The sequence below is a fragment of the Panthera onca genome, chromosome B4 (assembly GCF_046562875.1).
Source record: "Panthera onca isolate mPanOnc1 chromosome B4, mPanOnc1 haplotype 2, whole genome shotgun sequence".
In the NCBI taxonomy this organism is placed as follows: domain Eukaryota; kingdom Metazoa; phylum Chordata; class Mammalia; order Carnivora; family Felidae; genus Panthera; species Panthera onca.
Genome location: NC_138345.1, coordinates 10001798 through 10027508, shown reverse-complemented (window position 1 = coordinate 10027508; position 25711 = coordinate 10001798). Strand labels below are relative to the sequence as shown.

The following is a 25711-nucleotide window of genomic DNA, read 5'->3' as shown; positions in this document are numbered from 1 at the left end:
ACACATACACACACATTTTATGCCTACTGACCACAGCCAAGTGAAGAACGCTATTTTGCTCTTAACTTATGAAAGGACCAGCTGATTTTATTTTTGGCAGATAAATGTGGCACAACTTTCTAAGCTACGGGGGGAGATAGGAGAAACGGAGACACAATTCATGGAAAAGGATATAAAAATGCCACCTTAAAATTTAATGAGCTTGTGTGCCTGGGTGGCTCAGTCGGTTAAGCGTCCGACTTAGGCTCAGGTCATGATCTCGCGGTTTGTGAGTTCGAGCCCCACGTCGGGCTCTGTGCTGACAGCTCGGAGCCTGGAGCCTGCTTCGGATTCTGTGTCTCCTTCTCTCTCTGCCCCTCCCCCACTTGTGCTCTGTCTCTATCAAAAATAAATAAAATGTAAAAAAAATAAAAATAAAAAAAACTTAACGAGCCTAGGTCAAACTACGAACTGTCTTTACAAAAAAGTATAAAAATTAAGCATTTCAGCATAAAATCATACAACTTCAGATCCTACTATGAGAGAACTCATGACTCTCCCATGGTACCCCTCCCCCCAAAATGCTTTTAAGCTGTCCAAAAGTTATGTCAAAATGTCAAATCAATCAGCTGAAATTAACTGCATTCCCTCTGAGGAGTCACCACCGTCATCTGTGAAAGTGGGCGATCTTGAGGCTACTGGGGCCTATAAATGTCAGACAAAGCAGCTAGTGGGTTGGGGGAACTTAACGTCCGCAGTTCTAACAAAGGCGTGAGCAGAACCTCCTCTTACCGAGGAGACAAACCTCTTTGACTTCTTCAAGTATTAAGACTTAAAATCAGGGGCACCTGGGTGGCTCAGTTGGTTAAGCTTCTGACTTCAGCTCATGATCTCATGGTTTGTGAATTCAAGCCCGCATGGGGCTCTGTGCTGACAGATCTCTCTGCCGCCCCCCCCCCCCTTATGTACTGTCTCTCTCTCAAAAATAAATGAACAAAAAAAAAAAAAAAAAAAGACTGAATATCAAAACATTCTCCATAACCCCATTTTAAGGCACTGTTACTATTAAAGGAATCCCATGATCTGGTCATCTGTCTGTAGGACTCCTGCCGTTCGGCTGACCAAAAGGGAGCACTGATCATTTAAACTGAGTCCTCCTCAGGATAGATTTATTTAAAGCCTGACCTTAAGTAAAAGGCCATATGAGTCTGGTAGAAAACTTCGTAATAATAAACCCAAATGATATTTTAGTCTAAATACAGGCTAAACTTAATTTACATAAATCTTCAGGAAGAAAAAAAAATGGGTCTAATAATTTGCTGGCAAGTTGGCTCTGAGGCATTCATTCAAATGGAGTAATTAAAATTTAACCAAAAACGGAATTTGTACTCATCTGTCATTTTGAGAGCCGTAGGATTACATATTTATTAGCATTCCATTTTAAAGGATCAGCTGATTTTAAAGTATCACTCTCAGTATCTGAACATAATATACAATCTGCAGTTCATAAAACAGACCGTTCATAAAACTCCGGGTGTAGATCTGTGAACGTGTAAATCTCAAATATGCTCACCAGGCATTTCGGCCATGTAACTGGAATTGTATTTCTATCAAACCAGTTGGAGTAATCATTTTCTGTCCCGATTCAGAACAAATGGCAAGGGTGAAGCGGTTCAAAATCTCCCTGTCACCCCCTTTCCTTTAAAAGTCCTTTCTAGAAGGAGACTAAAGCTCCCAGTAAATGAAAAAGAAATCCCCGGGAGGAGAGCGAGGTTTCCTTCCCTTCGCATCTAGATTCAGAGCATGAGAATATTGGATGGCACAATTACACAGTGATGATGCTAAAGGGGGATAATTATTTTACAATTACCTGAGAGCATCACATTTACTGCGCTAATTAGTTTTTGTTTCCCACAAAGGTTTTTCCAGGAATGCGCAGCTCCATTTCTCTTCGCTTTAGCAAGAGCTTTCTCTTAAGGAAAAATAAAACTACGTTTTCTGCACTGCCACACAAGTGGCCAGTGACGCTGGCCCCATTATGTTACCGGTCCCTCCCTGACAGTGGAAACAGACACGGGGGCATGGGAACTTCTTGGTGTGAATGAACCGGAAACCGTTAGTGCTTTCCAGACCCTCCCTTCTGCAGTGCTTAGCACACCTATTCCACCAAACAAACAGCTGACTCCTTCTGGTGTCCTAATCTGCAAACAAAAAGCAAAAATGTGAGCCGCTGAAAAAAAACAAACCAAAAAAATAAAAATAAAAAACACGCAAAAAAACCCCCCAAAAACAGAACCCCTCTGGTATTAATACTCTAAGTGGGAAATAAAGACTTTTGAAGTTTGGATGAAGTTCGGCCCAGAAAGTATGCCGCGTCAATGGCTTATTAATTTAGCTCCTTGAAACGTGTTGAAAATATCAGGTTTTCCAGTGGAATGCAAATCAGACAGAGGATGCTTACGGTATTGTTCAACAGTCGTGAGGATGACTGAGAATGTGCGACAGTGACATTCAGGGCTGTGGACAAGTCTACATATATCAGCCTCAACAAATGAGCACTACCCCGAATTTTGGCACAAGAGCTAGATCGTGCCCCGTGCTGGCTACAGAACACTGAAGTTCATCAGATGGTTCTGCGTGCCACAACAGTACCTGTCTTGAATGAGCATTTAGTTTAGAAGCAACAAAACCACAAAGGAGGGTGGTAAGGAGAAATGAAAAGTTAGCAAATTTATGTTAAAAAAAAAAAAAAAGGAGGGAGATTGCAGTCTTTTATCAGAGGCCAAATATACTGTTGTTACAGCTGTTGGGGAAGGGGGGAGGGTGAGAACTGCTCTGAGGTGGAAAACATCCTAAATGATCCCATGAAATCTTAATTACTAGGTTCATATCAGAAAATCTTATCTCCTTTTTTATCTTGTCTCGCAAGGTTCTTGTTCCCCCCAGTTCACGGTGTCTCATCAACAGATTCCAGAGTAATCTCAATCCAGCAAATTACAATTAAACAGCAATACTTAACAATTAACATAATACCTCTAACCCAGATCAAAGATAACATTACTGTTCCAAAATGCCAATATGGGAGGAGTTTTTGTTCTCAGGAAGCAGCTGATACTAAAATATGTACTGCTCACTGAAAAATCCCACTTGAAAGTAGACTTTAAAAATCCATATGCATAACCCTTTTTGCAGAATCTTCTCTAATTCCTTGCACGATCATCAAAGAATCAGGTGCTAAGTCCCAGCTATTGCTGTATTTTATTATTGGTAATGGCATTTTCTGAATATACTTCAAATCCCATCTTTATCTTACTGGTACCTTGTAAACCAGAAAATATTTTTAATTAAAATATATTCTCTTTAATGAACATATGGATAATAGTGTGAATCTGAATCAAATTAGAAAGTCAACTCTGAACGAGTCATCCATGTTTCCTATAATGCTCAACCACTCTCATGTGGCATAATTTTGGATTTCTGGTAAAAATCTACGTCGTATATTTAATCCACAGTTCTCTCTTCTCTCCCCATCAGCATGTGAACTTGCATTTATATAACACACGCACAAGCCAACCCCAGCTTTGCTGTTCACTGCCTATGAGGCATGGGCAGCATGTAACACCTTTGAACATGACCTGTAAAATGGGTATAACCCGCCCCCCAGCAGATCTATCGCTAAGGTTAGAGACAGGTAAATAAAGTGCGTTGGTACACAGTAGGTATTCCATTAATGACTCACGTTTTCATCATTTGAGGGAAAGGGAGAAAACAGTAATTACGACGCCTTCCAGAAGTGGTCACGCTGCCCCCTATGATAGTTTCTTCATCTATAAAACGAGGTCTGTCCAGATGGTCTCTAAAGCCCCTTTCAACTTGAGCGGTGAAAGCCCCTAGACCCTCCCCCCCCTTTCAGTTTAACTGGACACTGACATTTTTCCAGCTATCTTAACTCGGGAGGACCTAATGAACAAAAATGGTGAATTCACCAAACTGATGAGTTTCCACTCAGGATAACTTTTCTCATTTCCAACAAGGTTACTTACTGAATGTGGGTGGATGGGGGGAATAAGATTTCATTTTAATTTGTTTCTTGATGTCTTATTCTAACATCACAAATCGAGTAATTTTAAAGCTGCATTTATAGATTTTTTTCCACCTGCAATTTCTCTTTTCTAAGACGTGATTTTTTAGATTCTTCTGTTTAAAAATTCAAAAGCATCTAAGACCCCTAAACGCATATGTGATCATTGAAAAGGTTAAACAAAGGAAAACCCTCATCCCCCACACCCATCCCAAACCGACTGCCCAAGCTTAAAATAGAATTTTTGAAATCAGTTCCTACTCTACCTTCATTATGCTTTGTTGCAATCGATATTCTACAGTAGCATAAAGACAACAAAACGTCAGTAGTTAAGATTATTTAAAAGGTCTATTTCCATTTACAGTTTCGATACTGAAGGCTTAAAACGCCAAGACTTTGAAGCATATGTCCCAACAATTCAGAGCCACTGCAGAGCCTTAAATGATCTGGGCTCTTTAAACACTGGATGGCTCGTGGGGCCATCAAGCGTAATAATTCATCTCAAAAGCTATTTGTTCATCTGCCTTGAGGACTCAAACATATTACATCTTGCAAACTTATGTAATATATTCTTGTGGGAGAATGCCATTGAAAATATGTCCTACTGCTTTAGAAAATCAACACCAGAAAAGCCCCTATGCTTTATTTAGGTCCCTTTTAGGAATAGGCCAATATTTAGCCGCCTGCAATTTAGTCCAAATGGCAATATACCATATGTGACAACCAGTCCCGAAAACAATAAATCTGTACAGCTATCTTCTCAACCGCATGCATATGGCAATAAGACACAGTGCTAGGTGGGCTTCAAGCATTTTCAGCTTGTCACACGCCCTCCCACACACCTCTGTTCCAAGATAGTCTCCGATGTGAGTTAATTACAAACTATTTTGGAAAACATGCTACAGTACTCTTAGGGCTAAGAGAATATAATAGTTATCTTGGAAACAAATTATTTACAAATCCTCTATTTTTATTATTATTTTTTTTTAAAGTTCAATTAAGCAAGAGTTGGCAAGCGCTGAAAACAATGGGGGTCTGATACCAAAGGATATCATTGGGAAACAACTAGCATCTGGAAGAGAAGTGGGGGTAGTAAGTTATACCAGGGTTTGCATAGGAGACTCCATGGCTGAGATACAAAGGCTCTATTCAGAGCAAACAGTTTGAAAAAGCCACATTCATCCACCAAATGAAAAAGACGAATTAAACTTTCATAATTCATAATTTAACTGACAAGAGACAGCATCTTTCGGAGACCATTAACACATTAAATTCACAGAGCATTCATTAGATGGAGATCTTCTGGTCACCTAAGTAGCAGGTGACTGAAAACTCAATCATGATCAAGCCACTTCCTCCTCCGGAGAGCAGAAACCACAAAACTTTCAATAGCAGATGCACAAACAAGTATTATATATCCACGCACACGTATATTTTAAGGGGGACAGGACAGAGATCTTGTAAAACAAGTATCACGGGAATGTTACTAATCAAGATTAATTTCCCAGAGAAAATTGCCAAAAGGAAATTCAATATTTTAATTTACGTTATCTGATTGTCTTAGTTGGGACAATGAACCTGATCGTGTGTACAAGCAAGTTAACATTCTTCATATCGACTGGAAGGACAATTCGCACTTAACAGATTCTATCAGCCACCCCCCCCCCACTTTTGTTTTTTTAATCCTAGGGGCTCAAATAATTGGCCACCGTGGAACTTCTCAAAAATCTCTTCACTCATAACATTTAACATGCTAGCAAATGAATCTAGCACCGTAGGGGAAAGCGAGCTGCCAGAGAAATGGATCAGAAAGCTGCGAATGGTCTAAAAACTGCAAAGGGTACATAAGGTGCCAGAAAGAATATGGATGTGAAGTCGTAGAGCGGGTAGAATAGGAAACATTTTGTATGTACTGTTAGCAAGGATAACCGTCGTTTTTTCACTAGATTACTTGTAGCCTAGATTCACTGGCAGAATTCTTGCCCGATAAGAGACAATTTTGTACATTCCAAGTCTAAAATGGACACAGACCTTTCAGACCCGCTTCTGGCAATCCTTTTAGGTTTCTTTTTCGTAACACGCCTGAAATACAAGTGGATGCTATTGACTCGATAGCGCCCGAGCTGATAGAAGAAACTTTCCTATCGAGACTAACGAGCCAGAGAAAAATTAGATATACTTTCCTTTGCTCAGAAATCCCAGCTCCGTACTTCTCCCAAAAAAACTCTCCACCCTAGTTTGGCGACGTGTAAAACAACCAGAACCACATTAATTATTAAATTATAGACTGCACATCAGACGAACCACCATGATTACGTAAAAATTACCTCTAATTTCTGCAATAGAGTACACCGGGCTATTTTAACGCTTTATAATTACCCCCCCCCTCTCCCCCCTCCCCCCGTTTTGTTTTTTTTTTTTTCCTCTTCTCTCCTCTCCTTCCACTTCTCCCACCGCCGGCGAAGAGTCTTCGCAAATGTAAGTCAGAGGAGCGGGTAATATGGTAAGAAGGGATCTTTAAATGGGCCACGAGAGCTCCACCAGACCCGCATTTCAAATGACACGAGCGTGCACGCGCGCACCCCGCCCCGGGACGCCGCGCCCCGCCGACCGGACCCCACGCCCGGACCCCCGGACTCCGCGTCGGGCTCGCCGGTCCCCACCTGGTCCCCCGCTCGCCGGCCGCCGCCTGAAACCCACGCCCCGACCCCGGTCCGGGTCCCGGTCCCCGCCCCGACCCCGCTCCCCGCACCGCCCGGCGCGGCACGTCCGGACACTCGCCCCGCTCGCCGCGTCCAGCGCCGGCTCACAAGCCCGGGGGAGGCGGCCGAGCCGCAGCCGCCGGCCGCTCTCGCCCTCCTCGGGGGCTCCGGGAGCGAGACCTGGCGGCAGCCGCCCGGCCGGGGGCGCGGGGAGAGCGGCCGCGCGTGCCCCCCGGGGCTGCACTCACATTCTGTCGGGAACTAGCAGGCGGCCCTCGACCATCATGTCCGGGAGGAAATCCAGCTTGAAGGCAGAAGTCATGTTCTCGGCGCGCGCTCTGCGCTCGGGCGGCGGGGGGCGGCTGTGCGCGCGTCCGAGCGGCCGCGGGCGGCGCGAGATGGGCAGGGACAGGTGCGCGCGGCCTCCCGGCGGCCGCCCGAGCCGGCACTTGTCACATTCTCTCCCCTCCCGCTCTCCGCCAATCCCCTCCGAAATCCAGCGCCCCGGCGACGGTCTGCGGAGCGCCAGGTGCGGCGAGCGGAGGCGGAGCTCCGCGCCCGCCGCGCCGCCGCTTAACCCCTGCGGGCCCGCCCGCCCGGCCCCCGGAGGGAGGGACCCGCCCGAGGCCCGCGGCTGGGGAAGCTGAGCTCACCAGCTTTTAAAAATAGCCAGACTTTCCTGGGGTCCCCAGCCTCCAGCAAGGCAAACTAGTTCACCACGCAGCCTCGGTCCAGTTCCGCTCAGTTCCCCCATTCGCACGGCGCCTGGCACGAGGCCCGAATAACCGCTGTGGTAGATCAGTGCCACTGTGTCGCCAAAGCCTAGTTCCCATGACGGTCCAAACCCAAGTCCCCAGCCGAAGCCGGGAGAAAGGGCACCCTCACGAGTGCTTGCTGAAACGCACCTCGGTGCGATCTGCTAGCCAGTGTATGAACTCCCAACAATAACTGATCTAGCATTCGTGGGTTGGCCAAAGTAACTATCAGATAAACGGCCCAAGTGACATTTAGGGACTTATCTCAATGCTTTAAGGACAAAGAGGGCTCAATCTGCACACAATTACATTTCCTTTGTATCATCTTGGAAAAACGCACAAGTTCGGATAAGGGACTGAAAAATGTGAATCACAGTAATCACGTTTTCTTTTAAAAAGGAAACACATTTGTCCTTTTCTAGTATTTAAGGATGAAAAACTAACGGACTTTATTGAAAGACTGTGAGAGCTGTAACGTAACGGCCATGAGGCCTAAACATCCATTTAAGATGTGTGACTTGACTAATAGGAATGGTGAAAAATGGCGAAAATCTCAAAGGAATAAAGCAGGGAGTTGAATTTTCCCTAGCGATTTGCAACAATTCTTGAAAGGTAAGTATACGGTGACGTTCTAATTCGCTGTTGTCATTGTTTTGTTTGGTTATTTACATGAAAGCAAACTTTTCACAAGGTCACAGGATGCAAGGATGTAAAACTTCTCATATTTCATGTGCTAAAGCAACATCATAAACTGCATACCAGAATTAGTTTGCCTCTTATGGTAATCGCTCTCATTTTGTAAGGACATAGCACACGCCTGGGGATACAGTCACGGTAGCCAGAGGGTTAAACAACTAAGTCACGTGTAGTTAAAGACACCAGGTATAAGCCTGATGTATCAGGCACCATTATTCAGAGAAACGATCTTTTCTCACAACTTCTTGTGCGATCATGAGACCTGACCATCTTTTGAGATTATGAATGAAAACAAATATTTATATACCAATTTTAAATCCACCTATCAATTTTAAATCCAGGCTTGATGGATGGCTTGAGTAATATGAAGTAACAGGCCCGGAGTATTCAATTAAGTCCATACATACTTAATGGACTTGATTTCCTCCTTCAGCTGAACAGTATATCTGGCTTTGACCAAGGCACTTCTAATTCCAAGACAGATGCAGGGCTAGGACTAACCTTCATTTTAAAATATTGCCTTTCTGAGGAATGAGGTCTAAGTTCACAAGGAATTGAAAAACAGAAATTGAAAAACAGATGCAATGAAATGAGTTCTTAGACCCAAAATGCCCAAACTTTTCCTGATAGTATCGAGTGCAGCTTACTCCCTCTCCTCGCTACTATTGGCTGCCTTTGAAATGATAAGAATTTTGTTGGTCTTTCAATAACCTTAATAAAGTAATTAACTGGATAAATGAGACCAACCTGGTCAGTTCTTGGTTTTCGTACATTATTTATATAAATCCCAAATGTATATAATGAGCCGACTGTATAACAAACTCATTTTAAGAATGAGCATAGCCGGCCTCCAGAACAGAAGCAAAACACAGCCGCGTTCATCAAAAAGAAAAATATTTTCAAATCAGCTGTGGAATAAAGCTCCATACGTATCTCCATTCTATAAGGTAGAAGACGCTTCATTAACATGTACACTTCTGAAATATTTATTTTCTCTTTAATTGCATGTGAATTGGTTGGGAGAAGCTGTAGGGAAGCCCTCTTACTGACTTAAGCCTTCTCAGCAGTTTGTTAAATTCTAGTCTCAAATCCCTTGAGGCAATAGTGGATTCAAAGCAGCTTTTAATCACACTATAAGGAGGGTGAAGTAGTATGTAAGTAGGTCATAGAGAAAGAATTACAAGTGCATAGGTTATTGCCTTATTTAACAACTACGGTGTATGTACCAGAGTTTTCAAAGCACATTTGCTTCTGCCATTTAAAGTTAGAAGCAAAACCAGGGTCAAGTATAAAAAGAAAACCCACTCTTACATGGGATACCGTGATGATGTGAACCAAGGAACGCTTATGGAGTGTAGCTGAGTTTAAATCGTTTGGCTGCCAAATACATAAATAATACAGTGATTGCACAGGCACTTGATGCAGGTGCCAAAGAGAAACAAAATACACACATACACACACCCTCCACAGGGTGTTGTTTCCATGATCATAGCACATACACAATAGTCCTTTTAAAAAATACAAATTTCAAAAGCTCTTGAGTCTAGAAACGAAAACAAAACAAAAACACCCAACCAAATACCACCTGATGAAAAGCGTAAATTTCCCGTTTCACTGCTTTGGCAGAAGGAAAAAACAAAATCTAAAAACAACTCAATGGGGCCCCTTTTTTAATTTTCATGCAGTAATGAGCCATCAGGTATCATGTTTTGGCAGTTGGTGTTATTTGGCAGACAGCTCCGCTGGGCCGCTGTTCACTCGGGTTCAATGGAGCTATTTTATAGCCAAGGATCTTATCAACAGCAGTGAAAAGGGATGAGGCCATCAGCGGGCCCCTCTCGTGGACATGACCTGGTTGGTGACACCACTGTGTGCTGACATCACTGGGGACGGGTCTGTTGGGAACAATGAAGATTCCTCATAGTTTTAGCTTCATTGTAGAAAAACCTTAAGCTCTTTCCTAGGCCCATCCCCCTACCTTCTCTAATTGTCTATTTTTTTTTTTTTTTTAATCAACTTGCTATTCATTTCCCAAACAAAAGGCAATTCAAGAATTGGAAGCACTTCAAGGGAAAGTTTCTGAATGACCTCATTTTATATGAGGCCTTCCAAGGCAATCGGGTGCTCTGTGCTGTTTCAGCAAGCTGCTTCCCCCCACCCCCATGCCTCATCTCAAACTGAGTTTTCTCCAATGGTCATTGTTTGCGCACTGAATTATCACTGGCATTAAAAAAAAAAAAAAATCTCAATAGAAAAAGCATGCTAATAAATGCATTTGTACATAGAGTACACACTGCAGGGAAAAATACTATCCCAGTCACCCCACTCAATCAACAAACCAGAATACAGTCCCTTGATCGTAAAGCTTTCAACATTTTTGCAGAAAGTTTATACCGTAAGTTAGAGACTGGTGCTTGCTATATGGTGATTCGTGTTTATAAGCAATTTTTCCCCCTACAGATAACCTTGTATATTTCACGATAAATTTCCATTTTTTAATTGTTCCTATACACAATGTCCTACATTGCAATCTCTTTAAAAGCAGAACACTATCAGCTATGTTATCATAGATATCATATCATCTTCACAAAAGCATCTCCCCCTCCTCCCCCCCGCCCCCCCACTTCTGGCTCATCATTACAAACTGGAATCCAAAACATCTTTGCCCTATCACATTTTCGAATTCAAATTTTATTAACATAGCTGTTTCGGTTAAAAAAAAAAAAAAAAGCCTAATGTGCTCAGGGCCATTTGGAGCAAGACATACAGGTCCTATAAGGGGATTTCCTATCGTTTCTAGCCAATAAATTTGAAATCCACATGAATGTTATCTACCTGAGAGAATATCTGACTTTGTGGCCATGTGTTTGTTCTTGGCTTTCTCCAGTTTCATTAGTAACTTGCAAAAATAAACAATGGTGTTTTTTTATGTGCTTCAAAACACCCAAACAGATCCTTAAGCGATACACTGAAATACATCTTTTCTTCATCCCATAAAGGCATCCCTTAAAAAGACTTTTATCGCCAATTATAAATTTAAAATGATCACTTTAATATTCACACACGCCCCCCTCCCATTTTCCATTGAAAGCTTCTGGAATGGTGACTTTGTCACATCCCTAAAATGACTTAAGTAAAATTAAATGCCAATAAAGATGAAGTAGTTATTAGAGTCTTATTTTACATTTTTACGGGAATTTTAAGTAGTCACTCTCCCTTGAGAACAGCTGCTACTGGCTTTTTGCAATCTTGTGTTTTTCTGAATCTGTTTTTAATAGAGCAAAAATACATAATGGTGAATTTATCTTCCTTCTGAAGAGGCCCTCAAAATGAAGACGGTTCTTTGTATACATACCTTCGTGCTCCGAAATGAGATGCCCCTCTAGAGTTTCCAGAAGCTTCCATTCCAAGGGGATGAAATGCTAACACTGTGGGTCTGTCAGACCCAGAGCCCAACCAGCTCATCACTTCTCTCTCTAACTTGCCTTTCCCCTTGCCTTTCTCCATGATACCGCTGCTGCCTTCTTTTTGTTCCCCCCCTCTTAGCTTTCTCTCTCAGATGGAAGCTAAACAATACCAGAAGCTTCCCTCTACAGCTGCGTGTCTGAGGAGGCAGGTGACTACCCAAGTAAAGAGAGTTGTGGTTGGTTGCTTATCTGCGAGAGAAATCAAGTTTGCCTTGCCCTGACCAAAGCTGGTTTCTGAACTAGGAACAGCTGTCTCTGGAGTGAGCCATGAGATTCCTTTCCAGACATTACCATTGGGTGGGAGGGGGAGGATGCAAGACTGTGTCCCATGAAGTGAGTACACAGGAGAGGAGCATGGGGAAGAACGGAGAAATCGGAGGCAGAGGAAAAAGGTCTAGCGTGGTGATTCGCACACGAAGGCACTCGGTTAAAACCTCTGAAGGAATGTTCCAGTGGCCTCTTGAAGATCCTGAGATGTGTCAGGCTACACGCGGTACCCTTATCTGGTGCCAGTCTGGCGGCAGGGACAAAATTTATACCTATCAGAATGAGGCGTTTAATTCCCTGGCAATCTGCCCTCCGACACCCCCCCCAACCCCCACAAAAGGTCTTCCCCAATTGGCCACAAGTTCTCATCTTACTGTCACGTGTTGTTCAATTAAAAAAGAGAAACTTCTGCTTGACAAAACTCAACAGCTGAGTAGCAACAGCTGGGTGGGTCCAGGAGTGGGGTGGACGTGAGGTCCAGAGAGAGAGAAGCAACAGGTGGGGGTGAAGGAAAAGAAATGGGAGTTTCAAGCCTTGGGGTGGGGCTGTCTGAGACAGATCCTGGCAACCATCAAAACTTCAACTCAATTCGAGAGGCAATCTCAGAAGGCATGACAGCCCCATTTGCCCGAATGTTAACTCTCTCTCCCTCTCTTTTTTTTTCTGAACAAATACCTCTTGAGGAAGAGTGAAGATTAAGAGCAAAAGCTTGGGTTTCTGTAAAGCAAAACACATGAATCCACTTTACCCACAATGATGACGGATGCCTTCAAAGAGCTTTGGTTACCAGGATCAGAAGCCACCTGATACGGGGCGTGCAGATCAGATTCTTGAAGGCAAATGCTACTTTCAAACTGAATGAAAAAGATTAGAAGATTTAAGAGCCCAACCTGTTTGATTGTGCATTTGATTCTGTCAATGACACCAGGGAACGCGTCATTTAATTTACTGATTCATCAGCTAGACCTTTGTCATATGCGTGGCCATCATTTCCTCATAGGGATGAAGGGCTGAAAACTCAAACTCTACCATGATCTTCCCATAAGAAGTGCAATGTGTTAACCTAATTGTTCCTACAGCAATTATATAACAAAGCTATTAAAATGACATGTAGGTTGAAAATACATTAAGGTTTTGAGTACAGGAAATTTATTTTTTCCCTATAATATGGTTCAAATCTCTAGCTATTTTTAGCTTATGATAGACGGTTTTGAAAATCCCCAATGACTTTTTATTGAAATTTGCTTTCGATGCTAATTCCCCTGAAGTCCATTAGGGCCAAAAAAAAAAAAAAAATGTTTTTCTTCCCCTTATAAGAACTACCCAAAATCTTCGTGGAAAAGTGGCATAGCTATCTACCCACACTAAGTGGCATGTGTTCTATCTTAACTCCACTGCTGGATGTCAACTTTGACGGTACCCATAGCTCCATCTCAATACTCTCTGGAGGCTACTAGCTATATTTGCCCTATTTCATAGGAATATGGCAAGGTCAGGGAGCAGGAGAGGTGGGAAAGACATTGGGTCCAAGGAAGAAAGGAGAGGAAGCTTAGGATTTTGTTTTGCTTCGTTTTAATAACAAAGATAACTCCAGGGTGTTATCTCCAGGGTGTCTAAGGACACCTGCTCTCTCCTCCTCAGTCACCTGCCCTTCCAGCCAGTTCAACTACCCTTCCTCTGCGTCGCACCACTGGTTCGTTTCTCCCTGCTGTTCTCTCTCCTTTCATGACCCTCTTGAGTTTCTAGAAGGCTGAGACTACGTCTCATGTTGAGCACAATATATATTTGTACCTTGACCGGTTATGATTACAATAGGACATCTTTTGGCCCCTCTTGTAGATAAAAAGTTACATTTCAATTTCATAACGCTTTAAAATTCTCTTTTCCCTGCCAATGTCTATTCCCATTGTACAGCTTAAAGCCTTAGAAAAGTGAGGCATAGGATGCTTTAGTTCAAAGACCTCATGAACTAAAAGGCAGATGAGTGAGGATATGAGGGAAGTTGTTAGAAGCCAGAAGCAAACACCACTGAGATTTTTCCTTTCTTGTTCGTTATTTTTCTGTTGTTACTGTACAACTTCCTCAGTAGTGAAACTATGGAGCATGTACAAACCAAAGGCCATGGCAGAAACGCAGCACCAGAGGAAGACATGACTTTCAAGTGTCAGACATTCAATAGTTATACTCTCCACTTGTCAGGGAAGGAGTCTGGTTGAGTCCTGAGTTTGAACCCTCCCCTGTGAGCTGTGTGTCTGTAGGCCTCTTCCTTTACCTCGGTCTGCCTCAGTTTTCCATCTTTAAAATGGTAATAACACAACTACCACTAAATGTCAGATGTCTGTGAGGATTAAATGATATCAAATAAAAGAAACCACCTAGTGTAGTCCCAGGTATGGGTGGCTAATAAATTTTGGCTTTATTCCCCACTTCCAGTCATAATCCGCCCACCATCTTTGTTTAAACCTGGAACTGACAGGTGGAAAGGAAAAGAGAGAGCCGGTACTAATCCTATTGTTCTTGTAGCATCCAAGTGTCACAGACACTTCTGTTTCTAAGGCCAGCAGCCCAGGTCAGAGGCAAGGGGAAGCCTATAGCTCACGGAAAGCAGGCACTAGACATCCTGGGGCTTGGGGTAAGGTCTCCATCCCTTTTCTTCAGGTCAGTTTCCAAAGAGAAGGTCCAAATGAATCCTAATCACTACCGTCAGGAACTTAGGCCTCTTACCATCAACTCCGGGACGTTTCATGTTCAGAGCTGCTTCCTAAATCATCTCTGAATGAACAGGTAAGCCATTTTACAGAGCCCAAGAGAGAGCTGGGGTCCCAGACCAAGACGTGCAAGAAGCAAGACATTTACAGACCAGGACCTCGCAGGGCCTGCAGCCCTGGCGTGGCCGGGAGGGACCGCTTTCCAGGAAGGTGAGTGGCACCTGATCCGTCTCTACTGTTCCAGTCAGTTCGCACACGGGCCAGAGGCCAGCAGTACCATCCATAAGCTCAACACAGGCTTTGTACCCTTTTTTACCGCTTGCAGCTGCAACCTTTCTCAAGCCAGGGATGAAAAAAGCCACGATGTTGTAGGTGTATCATTGTTATAACTTTAAACCCCAAGCTCTCCTTGACCAAGACAGCAAAGTTTGTAGAACTGAACGATTGTTCATTCAGAATTGAAAAATCAAGTTTTTCTTTTTCTCTGAGCGCATGCTGGCATGCTGGCAAGTTCTGCTTTCTAAACCCCAGTGATTCGTCACGATCCTAAGCAGCCAATCATGGGTGGGTCAACTTGGAATGGAACTGAAGGTGGTGGCTCGAGCTGCCCTGGTAATCGGTGTCACTCTGGGCTGGTGTCATCTTCTCCCCACAGACACCATTTCCCGTTAACCATGATGGGCTTGACATACAAGGGAATGTGCTGACATGAGTCACGGCCCGAAAGAAAAGCTGCAGAGACGATACCTGTGCACGATAATCCCTAACGACATTGCATGAAACATTCGGAGTGTGGGGACAAAGGGTATCTCATCCCAAATCAAGGTGAAAGAGCATATTTCTGAGTTGAGTGGAGGTTCACACACACACACACACACACACACACACACACACACACAGCCTTATGGATCTGTCTAGCTTCCACGTCATTTCCATCTCTGTAGATGGCTGCCACGTGACTGGAAAGGCGCTTCAGCTCCAGCTTTAGTTCTTAATGGGCAACCACATTAAAGCCTCACATATGCCTTCCTTCCTCTGACACTCTCTTCCCAATGTCAATTAACTAAAATGCCATGAATTTCAATCCTTTCCAAAACACTGCCTTGTCTTTCCTACAGAACAAGTCACCGTGAACCAAAAAAAACAAAAAACAAAAAATGAAAAACAGACAAACACCTCCCAAAGCCCATAACCATTAGACGAAGCAATAGTTTTATGAAAGGGGAAGCCTGCCCCTCTCAACACCATCTGCCAGGAATTACCAGTATGTAGAAATAAATTCAGTGAATGCTGCTAAAGATGAACCAAGGCACCATTGCAACTGATTGGACTGTATTTGCTCCTGCTGGAAGAAGTGCAGATAAACGCAGTGGAGCTGGGCGGGGGTGGGGGGTGGGGCGCTGGGGTGGCTCAGTGGGTTAAACATCCGACTCTTGGTTTCGGCTCAGGTCATGATCTCGAGGTTTGTGATATCAAGCCCTGCGTTGGGTTCTGTACGGACCCAGCTTGGGATTCTCTCTCTCTGCCCCTCCCCTGCTCACGTGAGCCCTGTCTCTCTCTCAAAATAAATAATAATAAATAAACATTTTAAAAATGCAACAGAGCTGGGGAGATGCCATTGAGCAAACTCCGCTCTGTCAATGACTTCACAGACATCTCTACAAGAAATGAAGTTGGATATGTCTCATTCCCCCACTACCGTTGTTCTACCAGTTCATGATATGGTTTTCACCTGTAAATTCTGACCCCTTACCTTCAGAGCCACCATTCCCACATAACCCTACTCCCTCTGCATTTTACCTGCTTTTCATCAACCTGGGTGTTTCCGGGGCTGTGCACAATGAACTTTCCATCAGCCACATTTTCACCTAATTAACCACCCTGATGACAATAATTAGTATTGAGTCGCTCTTGGAATGACTTCCTAGGTATTCAAGCACAATCTGCACTTGCTATAAAGTTCTACATATAAATATTAATCAAATGCCCTCCTTTGTTTTTCAGCCCCAAAGGGATATTTTGCAATCATACACACTCCTATTTTTAAAAAGAAAAAAAAAAACAACACAGTGAGGTGTCGTTTTAACAAATAAAAAAGAGAATTAATACATTGAGGTTACAGATCTCAGTCTGTGGTCTGCTGAACACATCCATGCGAGTATTCCCAGGGCTCATGTGTGAAGGGAGTCTGGGTAGAATCTATTGAAAGAAGCCATTTTCCCAGTTTGAGTCTTTTGCTCTTCCTTTTCCTGCAAGTCTCAGCTTAGAATTAAAATTTACTTTGACGTGTGTTTAGGTCACTATGGAGGGGGCTCATCACACACGGAGGCTAATGGAAGGATACAGATTACATATCTTCTTACTGCTGGGGAATTAGATGCAGGCAAGTTTGTCAACTTCAGGCAAGCTCACACCGTCCCCAGCAGGCTAAAGGAAAAGACACCCATGTGCTGAATACTGGAATGAGGGTCTCTGAATTCTAAAAGCTGATGATGGGTCAAACCACAGGAGAAACAAAGTAAGAAAGGATTTCCCTTGTTCTTGTACCTAATTATGAACACCCAGGAATTAAAGTGAATGGATGACAGGTAAATAATTATAATATAGTCAAAAATTCAACATGGAGGTTTCCAAGTTATTTCTTTATTTCGGTGTGCCACTGACAAGCAGCTAGGGAGCACATAGGACTACTTTTCTCCCAAACCACAAAAAAATTGCTTTGCAGCCTTTGTTTGGAATAAAAATTTCCCATGAAAGCAGAATCTAGGTGTGATGGTAACAGTGGGCTTCAGATATAAAGCTTCGCCAATTACCTTTTATGAGCTCATCCTAAAAGCAATTATTGGCGTGCCCGATGGAATGAGCAGTTCAGATCCCATTGGAAGTAAGAGAACATAATAAGTATGCATTTAAAATCCACTCTATTCACAATGGATAACTTTCGAAATATTATTATACTATACAGACCCTTTTGGGGTCCACCCAGGCTCTAAATATACTGTCAACAGAAAATTTATACTTGAGAAGGCAATTTATTTAGCCTGAAACATTAATCTTACTAGTTTTGAAGTAGATATTTCATGACATTTCAACTTAAGTTAAAAAAAATTAAAACGCATGTCCAAACTCTAAAAACAGTTACCGTTCCATACTGTGTTTTTTATAAGGAATGCATTTTCTTCCTTATTTACTGAGTGTCGTTAATTTGAACCACAATACAACCCAAAAGGAAAATTTGTAACTAAATATTTTTTTTTAATTTGCCCTTTAAAGTGATTTCCCTTCTTTCTGTGTTTAAAAATTAGGTCCTTAATCTTCCTTCGTAAATTTACTAATATTTTTCAATGTATTGCTCTGGCATGAACAAGTAATTAAACAAAACACTAACATATTAGATAAGATATATTCTATGTAGAAACCAACATTAGTATGATGATTTTCAATGTAAATCAATGGCCACTGAATATTCTAGGACCAGTTCTCTTACATTACGCGTGAGAATAAAAATGGTTTCAATATTTGAGAAGTTTGAAACAGATTTTCCCGTTTTCTCTTTTTGAACTCTGTTTTCACCTTAGAAACCAATGCTTATGTTATAAAATGAAAGATTTTTGAAGACATGAGAAATGTTTGCCCTGCATAAAAATGCATCTTATGAGCACATAACCATATGTCAAAAATCAGTAGATTCCACAGAGACCTTTAACTTAACAACTTAAATAGGCTATGTAACAATAGTTTATAGGTTTGGTTAATGACCAAAATTCTAAGGGCAAAAGTTCTCACGTGTCCTTGAATTTCTAAACTCTTTATCTACCTGGATGTCAAAAGAGGAGGTAGAAGCTAGAAATGATAATTTCCTTAAACATTAGAAATATTCCCCTTAACTTCTTTTTTATGCTATGTTCCATGAGTCCACCAAATAGACAAATTTAAAATCCCCCAGCATTAAACACTGTAGAGGCATGTCTGATAACAAGGTATTTGCCAGAATGATAATGGTATTACAAGCAGTCTCAATCAATACATTTCTTTCTGTAGTTAACAGAGAGGTAAGCAATAAATCTCTAACTTAATCCAACCAACATAGCTGCAAAATGCAAAAAGCTTTATGAATGGTAGATATTAATTTTTTTAAAAGCACAAAACCACAAACAAGCAGTTCTAAAAGCTCTTCATTCTGTAGAGTCTATACAAACAAGATTAAAGCAGATAAAAAGGGTGTTGAGAAAGAAAAAAAAAAAAAAAAAAAAGCCCCAGACATGCATTAAGCTAGTTTGACAGCTCCATTGTTCAACCGGTCCCATTGTCAGACCCAAAGATGTATTCAGTGGTACAATGTCTGCTAGCAAATAAACAAAAGACTACATTTTTCAAAGCAGGATGCCAATTCTATCATAATTCTTTCTCTGCTTCCCCAAAGGTCAGTGGTGGCTCCTCTCGGTATGTGATCGAACCCTAACACAGATGCAAGAAACAAATATTTGCTTTCAATACATAGGGACCCAGGACGCCATGCATGAACAGAGGTCTTTAAGCAGGTACACATTTTGGCAAACAGGATAAAGTGATCCAAACCTGGTAACACAGAAGGACTATTTAGGTAGGCTAAGTCCAGATTAGAGCGGTATTTGGAACGCAAGTCTAATATGGAGTCTCCTTAGCTCCTTTTTCGGTGATTATTCCATGCAGAGTGCATGATAATGAAAGAGGCTTAGACATTGCAAAGGAAAAGACAAACCAAGAGCCAGATTCAGAGCCTTTAAAATTATCCACTGGCCACTCACAAATAGCAGGGAACAAATACACGATACGCTTTCAAAAGGCAACGGGTGCAAATATAACTCGCACAGGGCAATCCTTCTCCTTTCTCTTGCTGGCTCCCTTTCTCCCAGTCCTTGGTCTCGATTTCGTTTCTCTCTCTCTCTCTCTCTCTCTCTCTCTCTCTCGATTCTTTTTTCCCTCTCTAAGATAAGGAAGCTACTTGATGCCGAGCATGATTATTGTCTCAGCCAGCTCTAGAAACTAGAAAAGCACACATTAAAAACAAAGGACACAACAACATACCTTAAAAGCAGCTCTTCATTTCTCATAGTAACAGCGGATTTGGGACAGCGCATGCTTTCTACACTGATACACTGATAGTCTCAACAAAAGCCAGTTCAGAAGTGCGCTCAAACATCAATGCCACAGTAGCTGTTCACTAATGCGCTCCCTCTCTCTCTCCCCCTCTCTCTCTCCCTCTCTCTCTTTCCCCACTCTCTTCTCTAGTCAAATTCTGAATGGTGGAGCAAAGGGGCTCCTGCAGATTCACTAAGTAGAAATAATCCTCTCTGACAAGTTATGTTGTCTAGGCATATTTTTACATTAATACACTGTGCTGCCTATAGGGGTCTTGCGTGCATTCACTCAAGCCTGCCTGGTGTTAATTCTCCTAATTACCATCTTAAAAAATTGGAAAGAAAAATCAGTGACTCGTTTACCTTTTTTTTAGACATATAATAGCAAAGCCAGTGTCACATTTTCTTTTTTCTATCCACTATCAGCACACATTGCAGACGACCACCAGAGGATTTGGATAGGTCAGCGTGTGCTAAAGAGCATTTTTTGCTTCTCTTTTCTGGGACACTGAACTCACAGTTGGATGCATCTATTCCTCTCCTCTTGTCCTCAGGAAGAGTGACAAGGTCAAGACCCTTAGCCCCACCCTGGGTCATGGATGCAGAAGACAGAGATTGGGGGACCTGGAGATGTTTTAACTCTATGCACACCAGAGCTCTTGCAGACGGCAGCATAATTCACCTGAAGCAGGGCATCTAGAGGAGGCAGGCAGTGCAAAGATTGTGTGGTCATGTTGAAGTCCTAGTTGATACTGGTGCATCATCCTCGAAAGACCAATTGGATGCTCTTTTCCAAAATAAGAAAAATCAGCTTCCCTACTTCATTATACTCAATGGACTCAGCGTAGACAGTCAGCCGGGGAAATATGCATTATGCTTCTGTTTATTGGAATTAGAAGAATTCCGCGCAGATTAGCCAAGTAAAGCAGCAGGTGAATCGCACAGAGAGAAGACAAGATGCTATGGACAAAACAGTCAGTAGGCCAAAAGTGCAAACTAAGACATCGTTCCTGGGTGCTCACAGGAAGCCAAGAACGCTCTCTGCTTAGACGGTACAATACAGAACGCGGCCCGAAACAGAGCTGGATCACTCAATACTGAATTCCTCACCCCCAGGCTCAAAGTACGCCCCTGTCCTCCATTAACATGGCCAGGCACCTCAGGAAGAATCCGGAGTCACAACATCTATGGGAATAATAGTGAGGTGGGGAAACAATGGCGTGCTCCATTTCCCTCCCCTTTGAGGATCTGGAAAACCACCCAATATCTTGCTAGATCTGTGATCTCTTGGCCCACAGCCAGGGAAAAGGAGATGTTCTGTTAAGAGTTCCTCCGCCTACCGCAAAATAATCTCTCTCAGTTTATCAACTGCACTGATGACAAGAAACAGCAGTGGCTGAAAGCAGTGACCCTTCCCATTTCTGAATGACAGTGAGACAACATGATGAATAACTCAGCAAAGATCAAACGATGAAATAATGCTTGTCCCTAAAATAATCACATTTCCACATTTCCTTCCTTCATTATAGCACATGGAAGTTATGGAATGAATATATAAAAATGAATTACTTTGCCAAAGAAAGCGATCACATAAAACCTATGATATTCTTTAGAAGCAAGACAAACCTCATATGAACGAGTGTGGAACCGGAGAGACCTTGGAGAGAGAGAGAGAGTTAGTCATTCCTTAGTGATTTGTGGAGGTAGAAGGCACTTAACTTCTCCATGGCTCCCTTTGGCCCCTGCTCTTAAATGGGGGGCGGGCAACAAATGCTAATTTGTCTTAAAGCATCTGAAGATCCTATAATAAAACTGGGTGTGTTTTTTTGGTGAAAAGATGAATAAAAAGTGGAATGAGTGGCTGGACACTGGTGACAGTTTTGTCTATTAGAAAAAGGTGGGGCACCTGGGTGGCTCAGTTGCTTAAGCATCCAACTCTTGATTGCAGCTTAGGTCATAACATCATGGTTCATGAGTTTGAGCCCTGCACAGGCTCTGTGCTGAGGGCCTGGGGCCTGCTTGGGATTCTCTCTCTCTGCCCCTCCCTTGCTGCTCCCCTCTTTCTCAAAATAAATAAATAAACTTAAGGGAAAAAAAGGTAAAATTATGCTGCTCAGACACAAAACTCCTTTCTTTTAAAAAACTAAAAAAAATTAATTGGAGCATAATTGACATATAATATTAGTTTCAAATATACAACATAATGATTTGATATTTGTATATACTGCCAAAGGATCATTACAGTGAGTCTAACACCCATCACCATACATAGTTACAAAATTTTGGTAATGAGAACTTTTGAGACTTATTCTCTTAGCAACTTACAAACATGCAATATAGTATTATTAACTTCAGTCACCATGCTATACATTAGATCCACATGATTTGATTTGGTAACTGACAAGTTTGTACCTGTTGACTCCCTTTACCGATTTTGCCCGCCTTCTCCTCTGTTCTCTGCATTTATGAGCTCAGATTGTTTTGTTTTTGTTTTGTTTTGTTTTGTTTTCAGATTCCATATAGAAGTGAAATCATATGGTACTTGTGTTTTTTTCTGACTTAACTACATTTAGCATAATGTCTTTAAGGTCCAACCCGGTTGTTCCAAATGGCAAAATGTTATTCTCTTAAATGCCTGTGTGTGTCTGTGTGTGTGTGTGTGCGCGTGTGTGTGTGTATTTTCTTTATCCGTTCATCCATTGATGGACACTTAGGTTGTTTCCATATCTTGGATATTGTAAATAATGCTGCAACGAACATGGGGATTCATACATCTTTTTGAGTTAGTGTTTTCATTTTCTTTGGATAAATACCCAGAAGTGGAATTGCTGAATCATATGGTAGCTCTCTTTTTAATTTTTTGAGGAATCTCCATCATTTTTTCCTCAGTGGCTGCACTAATTTACATTCCCACCAACAGTGCACAAGGGATCCCTTTACTCCACATCCTCTCCAATACCTATTAATTATTATCTTCCTGATAATAGCCAATCTGACAGGTATGAAGTGATATTCGTTATGGTTTTGATTTGCATTTCTCTGGTGAACTGTAATGTTGAGCATCTTTTCATGTACCTGCTGGCTTTCGGTACTTCTTCTTTGGAAAAATGTCTATTCAGATCCTTTACGTTTTTTTTGTTTCTTTTTAGAGAGAGAGAAAGCATGAGCAGGAGAGAGGGTCAGAGGAAGGGAGAAAGAATTTTAAGCAGGTTCCACACTCAGCGTGGAGCCCGATGTGGGGTTCGATCCCATGACCAAGGGATCACGAACTGAGCCGAAATCAAGAGTTGGACATTCAACTGACTGAGCCAACAAGGCATCCACCTCTACCCATTTTTTAATCAGATTGGGTTTTTATTTTGCTATTGAGTTGTATGAATTCTTTTTGTATTTTGAATATTTGACCCCTTATTCAGTACTTTGCTTTTTCATTTTATTGATGGTTTCCTTTGCTGGACAGAAACTTTCTAGTTTGATGTAGTCCCACTTATTGAATTTTGCTTTTTTTGCCTTTGCTTTTGGTGTTAGATTTAAAAAAAAAAAATCATCACCAAGACTGATTCAAGGAACTTAACTGCCTACGTTTTCTTCTAGGAGTTTTATGGTTTCAGGTCTCACATTCACATCTTAATCCATTTTGAGTTAATTTTGGGGCATGGTATAAGATATGGGTCCAAATTCATTCTTTCGCATGTGGCTGTACAGTTTTCCAGCACCATTTTTTGAAAAGACTGTCTTTCCTCCACCGTATATTCTTGGTTCTTTTGTCATCAATTAATTGACCATATATGTGTGGGTTTACTTCTGGGAACTCTATTCTGTTCCATTGATATATGTGTCTGTTTTTAGGATAACACCATATTGTTTTGATTACTATAGCTTTGTAATATAGTTTGAAATCAGGAAGTGTGATGCCTCCAACTTTGGTCTTCTTTTTCAAAATTGCTATGATTATTTGGTGTCTTCAGTGGTTCCATATAAAGTTTAGGACTGTTTGTTCTATTTCTGTGAAAAATTCCATTGAACTTTTGATAGGGATTTCATTGAATCTGTAGATTGGGATAGTAAGGACATTTTTATAATACTAATTCTTCGAATCCATGAGCATGGTATATCTTTCTGTTAATTTGTGTCTCCTTCAATTTTTCTCATCATTGTCTTACAGCTTCCAGTACACAATATTCATCTCCTTCATTAAATTTATTTCTTGGTAATTTATTCTTTTTGATGCAATTGTAAATGAAATTGTTTTCTTCATTTCTCTGATAGTTCATTATTAGTGTATAAAAACACAACAGATTCCTGCATATTGGTTTTGTATCCCACAATTTTACTGATTTCATCCATTATGTAACAGAATTCTTGGCGGAGTCCCATGTTTTCTTTATATAATATCATGTCATCTGCAAATAGTGACAGTTTACTTCTTCCTTTCCAATTTGGATGCCTTTTATTTCTTTTTCTTGCCTAATTGCTCTAGCTAGGACTTCCCATACTATGTTGCTTGAAAGTGGGGAGAGTGGGCATCCTTGTCTTGTTCCTGATCTTACTGAAAAAGCTTTTAGCTTTTCAACTGCTAAGTATGATGTTAGCTGTGGGCTTGTTATATGTGGTCTTTATCATGTTAAAGTACATTCCTTCTATACCCACTTTGTTGAATACTTGTACACAGTTTCTAATGGGGGTTAAATTATGAGGCAAGTACTAATATATGACAAGAATGCATTTGCTTATCCATAAATAGATTCTTGGCATTAGAAGCCAGTGCTGCAGTACATGGAGATATTCCTATAGGGAAATGAATTATGGATCCACAGTAGTAAGGAACGGAAGTGAATCAAACCATTAAATATTTTCTCCACTTCCTTTTTAGTCTAGGGACCTAAATAATGAGAAAGCGATGGCGGTAAGACTTTAATATTCATCCAAACTCCACTACGATAACAGACTGAGGGGTTTCCACCTGCTTGTTGTATGTGCTGAAGTTGGGGTTATAAAGATGAGTGAATAGAAAGATGTGTTATTTCTAACATTTATATATTGTGCAGTAAGGCTTTGGCTCCAAGGCCATGGGGATTAATCTTTGTACTTCTTAATCCACCCAATAGAATAACTTTCCCAAAGCTAGTACTTAACATGTATTTGTTAAATAAAGGAATAAATTTATTTTTAACTATTGGAACTTTGGGGAAAGGACCGTTTCATCTTCAAAATTCTTTATGTAGTTTCCTTAACAAATAGGTGGCAGAAACAAACCCACCTCACTTTTTATTTTAACTCATGCATTCAGTTGGCATGGCCAACAACACTGAGAATTCCTTACATGTTGCTATGTTTTAAATTACAGGACCTTTTTGGGGCACCTGGATGGCTCAGTCAGTTAAGCATCCAACTTCAGCTCAGGTCATGATCTCGTGGTCCATGAGTTTGAGCCCTGCGTCGGGCTCTGTGCTGACAGCTTAGAGCCTGGAGCCTGCTTCGGATTCTGTATCTCCCTCTCTCTGCCCCTCCCCCGTCCTCTCAAAAATAAATAAACGTTAAAAAAATTTAAATTACAGGACCTTTTCACATCTAGCAACTTATTCAATCCCCGTAACAATACTGTGGGGCAGGTGGAAATGGTACCATTACCTTCTCAGCTAAAAAAGTTCACATGCAGAAAGACTGAGCAGCATGCCCAGAAGGTGCAGTGATAACTGAGTGTGGGAATCCAGTCTAAACCAAACCCTGGACCCATATTCTTTCCACTGCTCTACAGTGTGATCCAGTGCTTCTGCTCTGCCCAGGGGTTCACAGCACCCCCAAGCAAGGCATGGCTTTGAAGGAGTGTTGAGTGCAACGAATCTTATTACACTTTTCTAATGCAATAGTAATAAACGTAGAGGATAGTAAATTAAAGGAAAATTGATTAAAAGATTATGTTTTGGCTACTAGTA

At 41.6% G+C, this 25711-nt stretch overlaps 1 protein-coding gene across 6 annotated transcripts in view; it reads right to left on the bottom strand.

The window, feature by feature from the left end:
- Positions 1 to 25711, bottom strand: part of CELF2 (CUGBP Elav-like family member 2) — an 844193-nt gene that overhangs the window by 305877 nt on the left and 512605 nt on the right. For 3 of the 6 annotated variants that reach the window (XM_078450440.2, XM_078450439.2, XM_078450441.2), the window contains exon 1: positions 7011 to 7289. The exons of 2 other annotated variants lie outside the window; for them this stretch is intronic. In XM_078450440.2, the coding sequence (XP_078306566.1) occupies positions 7011 to 7084 (74 nt within the window). In that variant the 5' untranslated portion in view covers positions 7085 to 7289. Of the gene's footprint in view, positions 1 to 7010; positions 7290 to 19722; positions 19894 to 25711 lie in introns of those variants that run through there. One more of the 6 variants, XM_078450442.2, reaches the window with a different exon arrangement.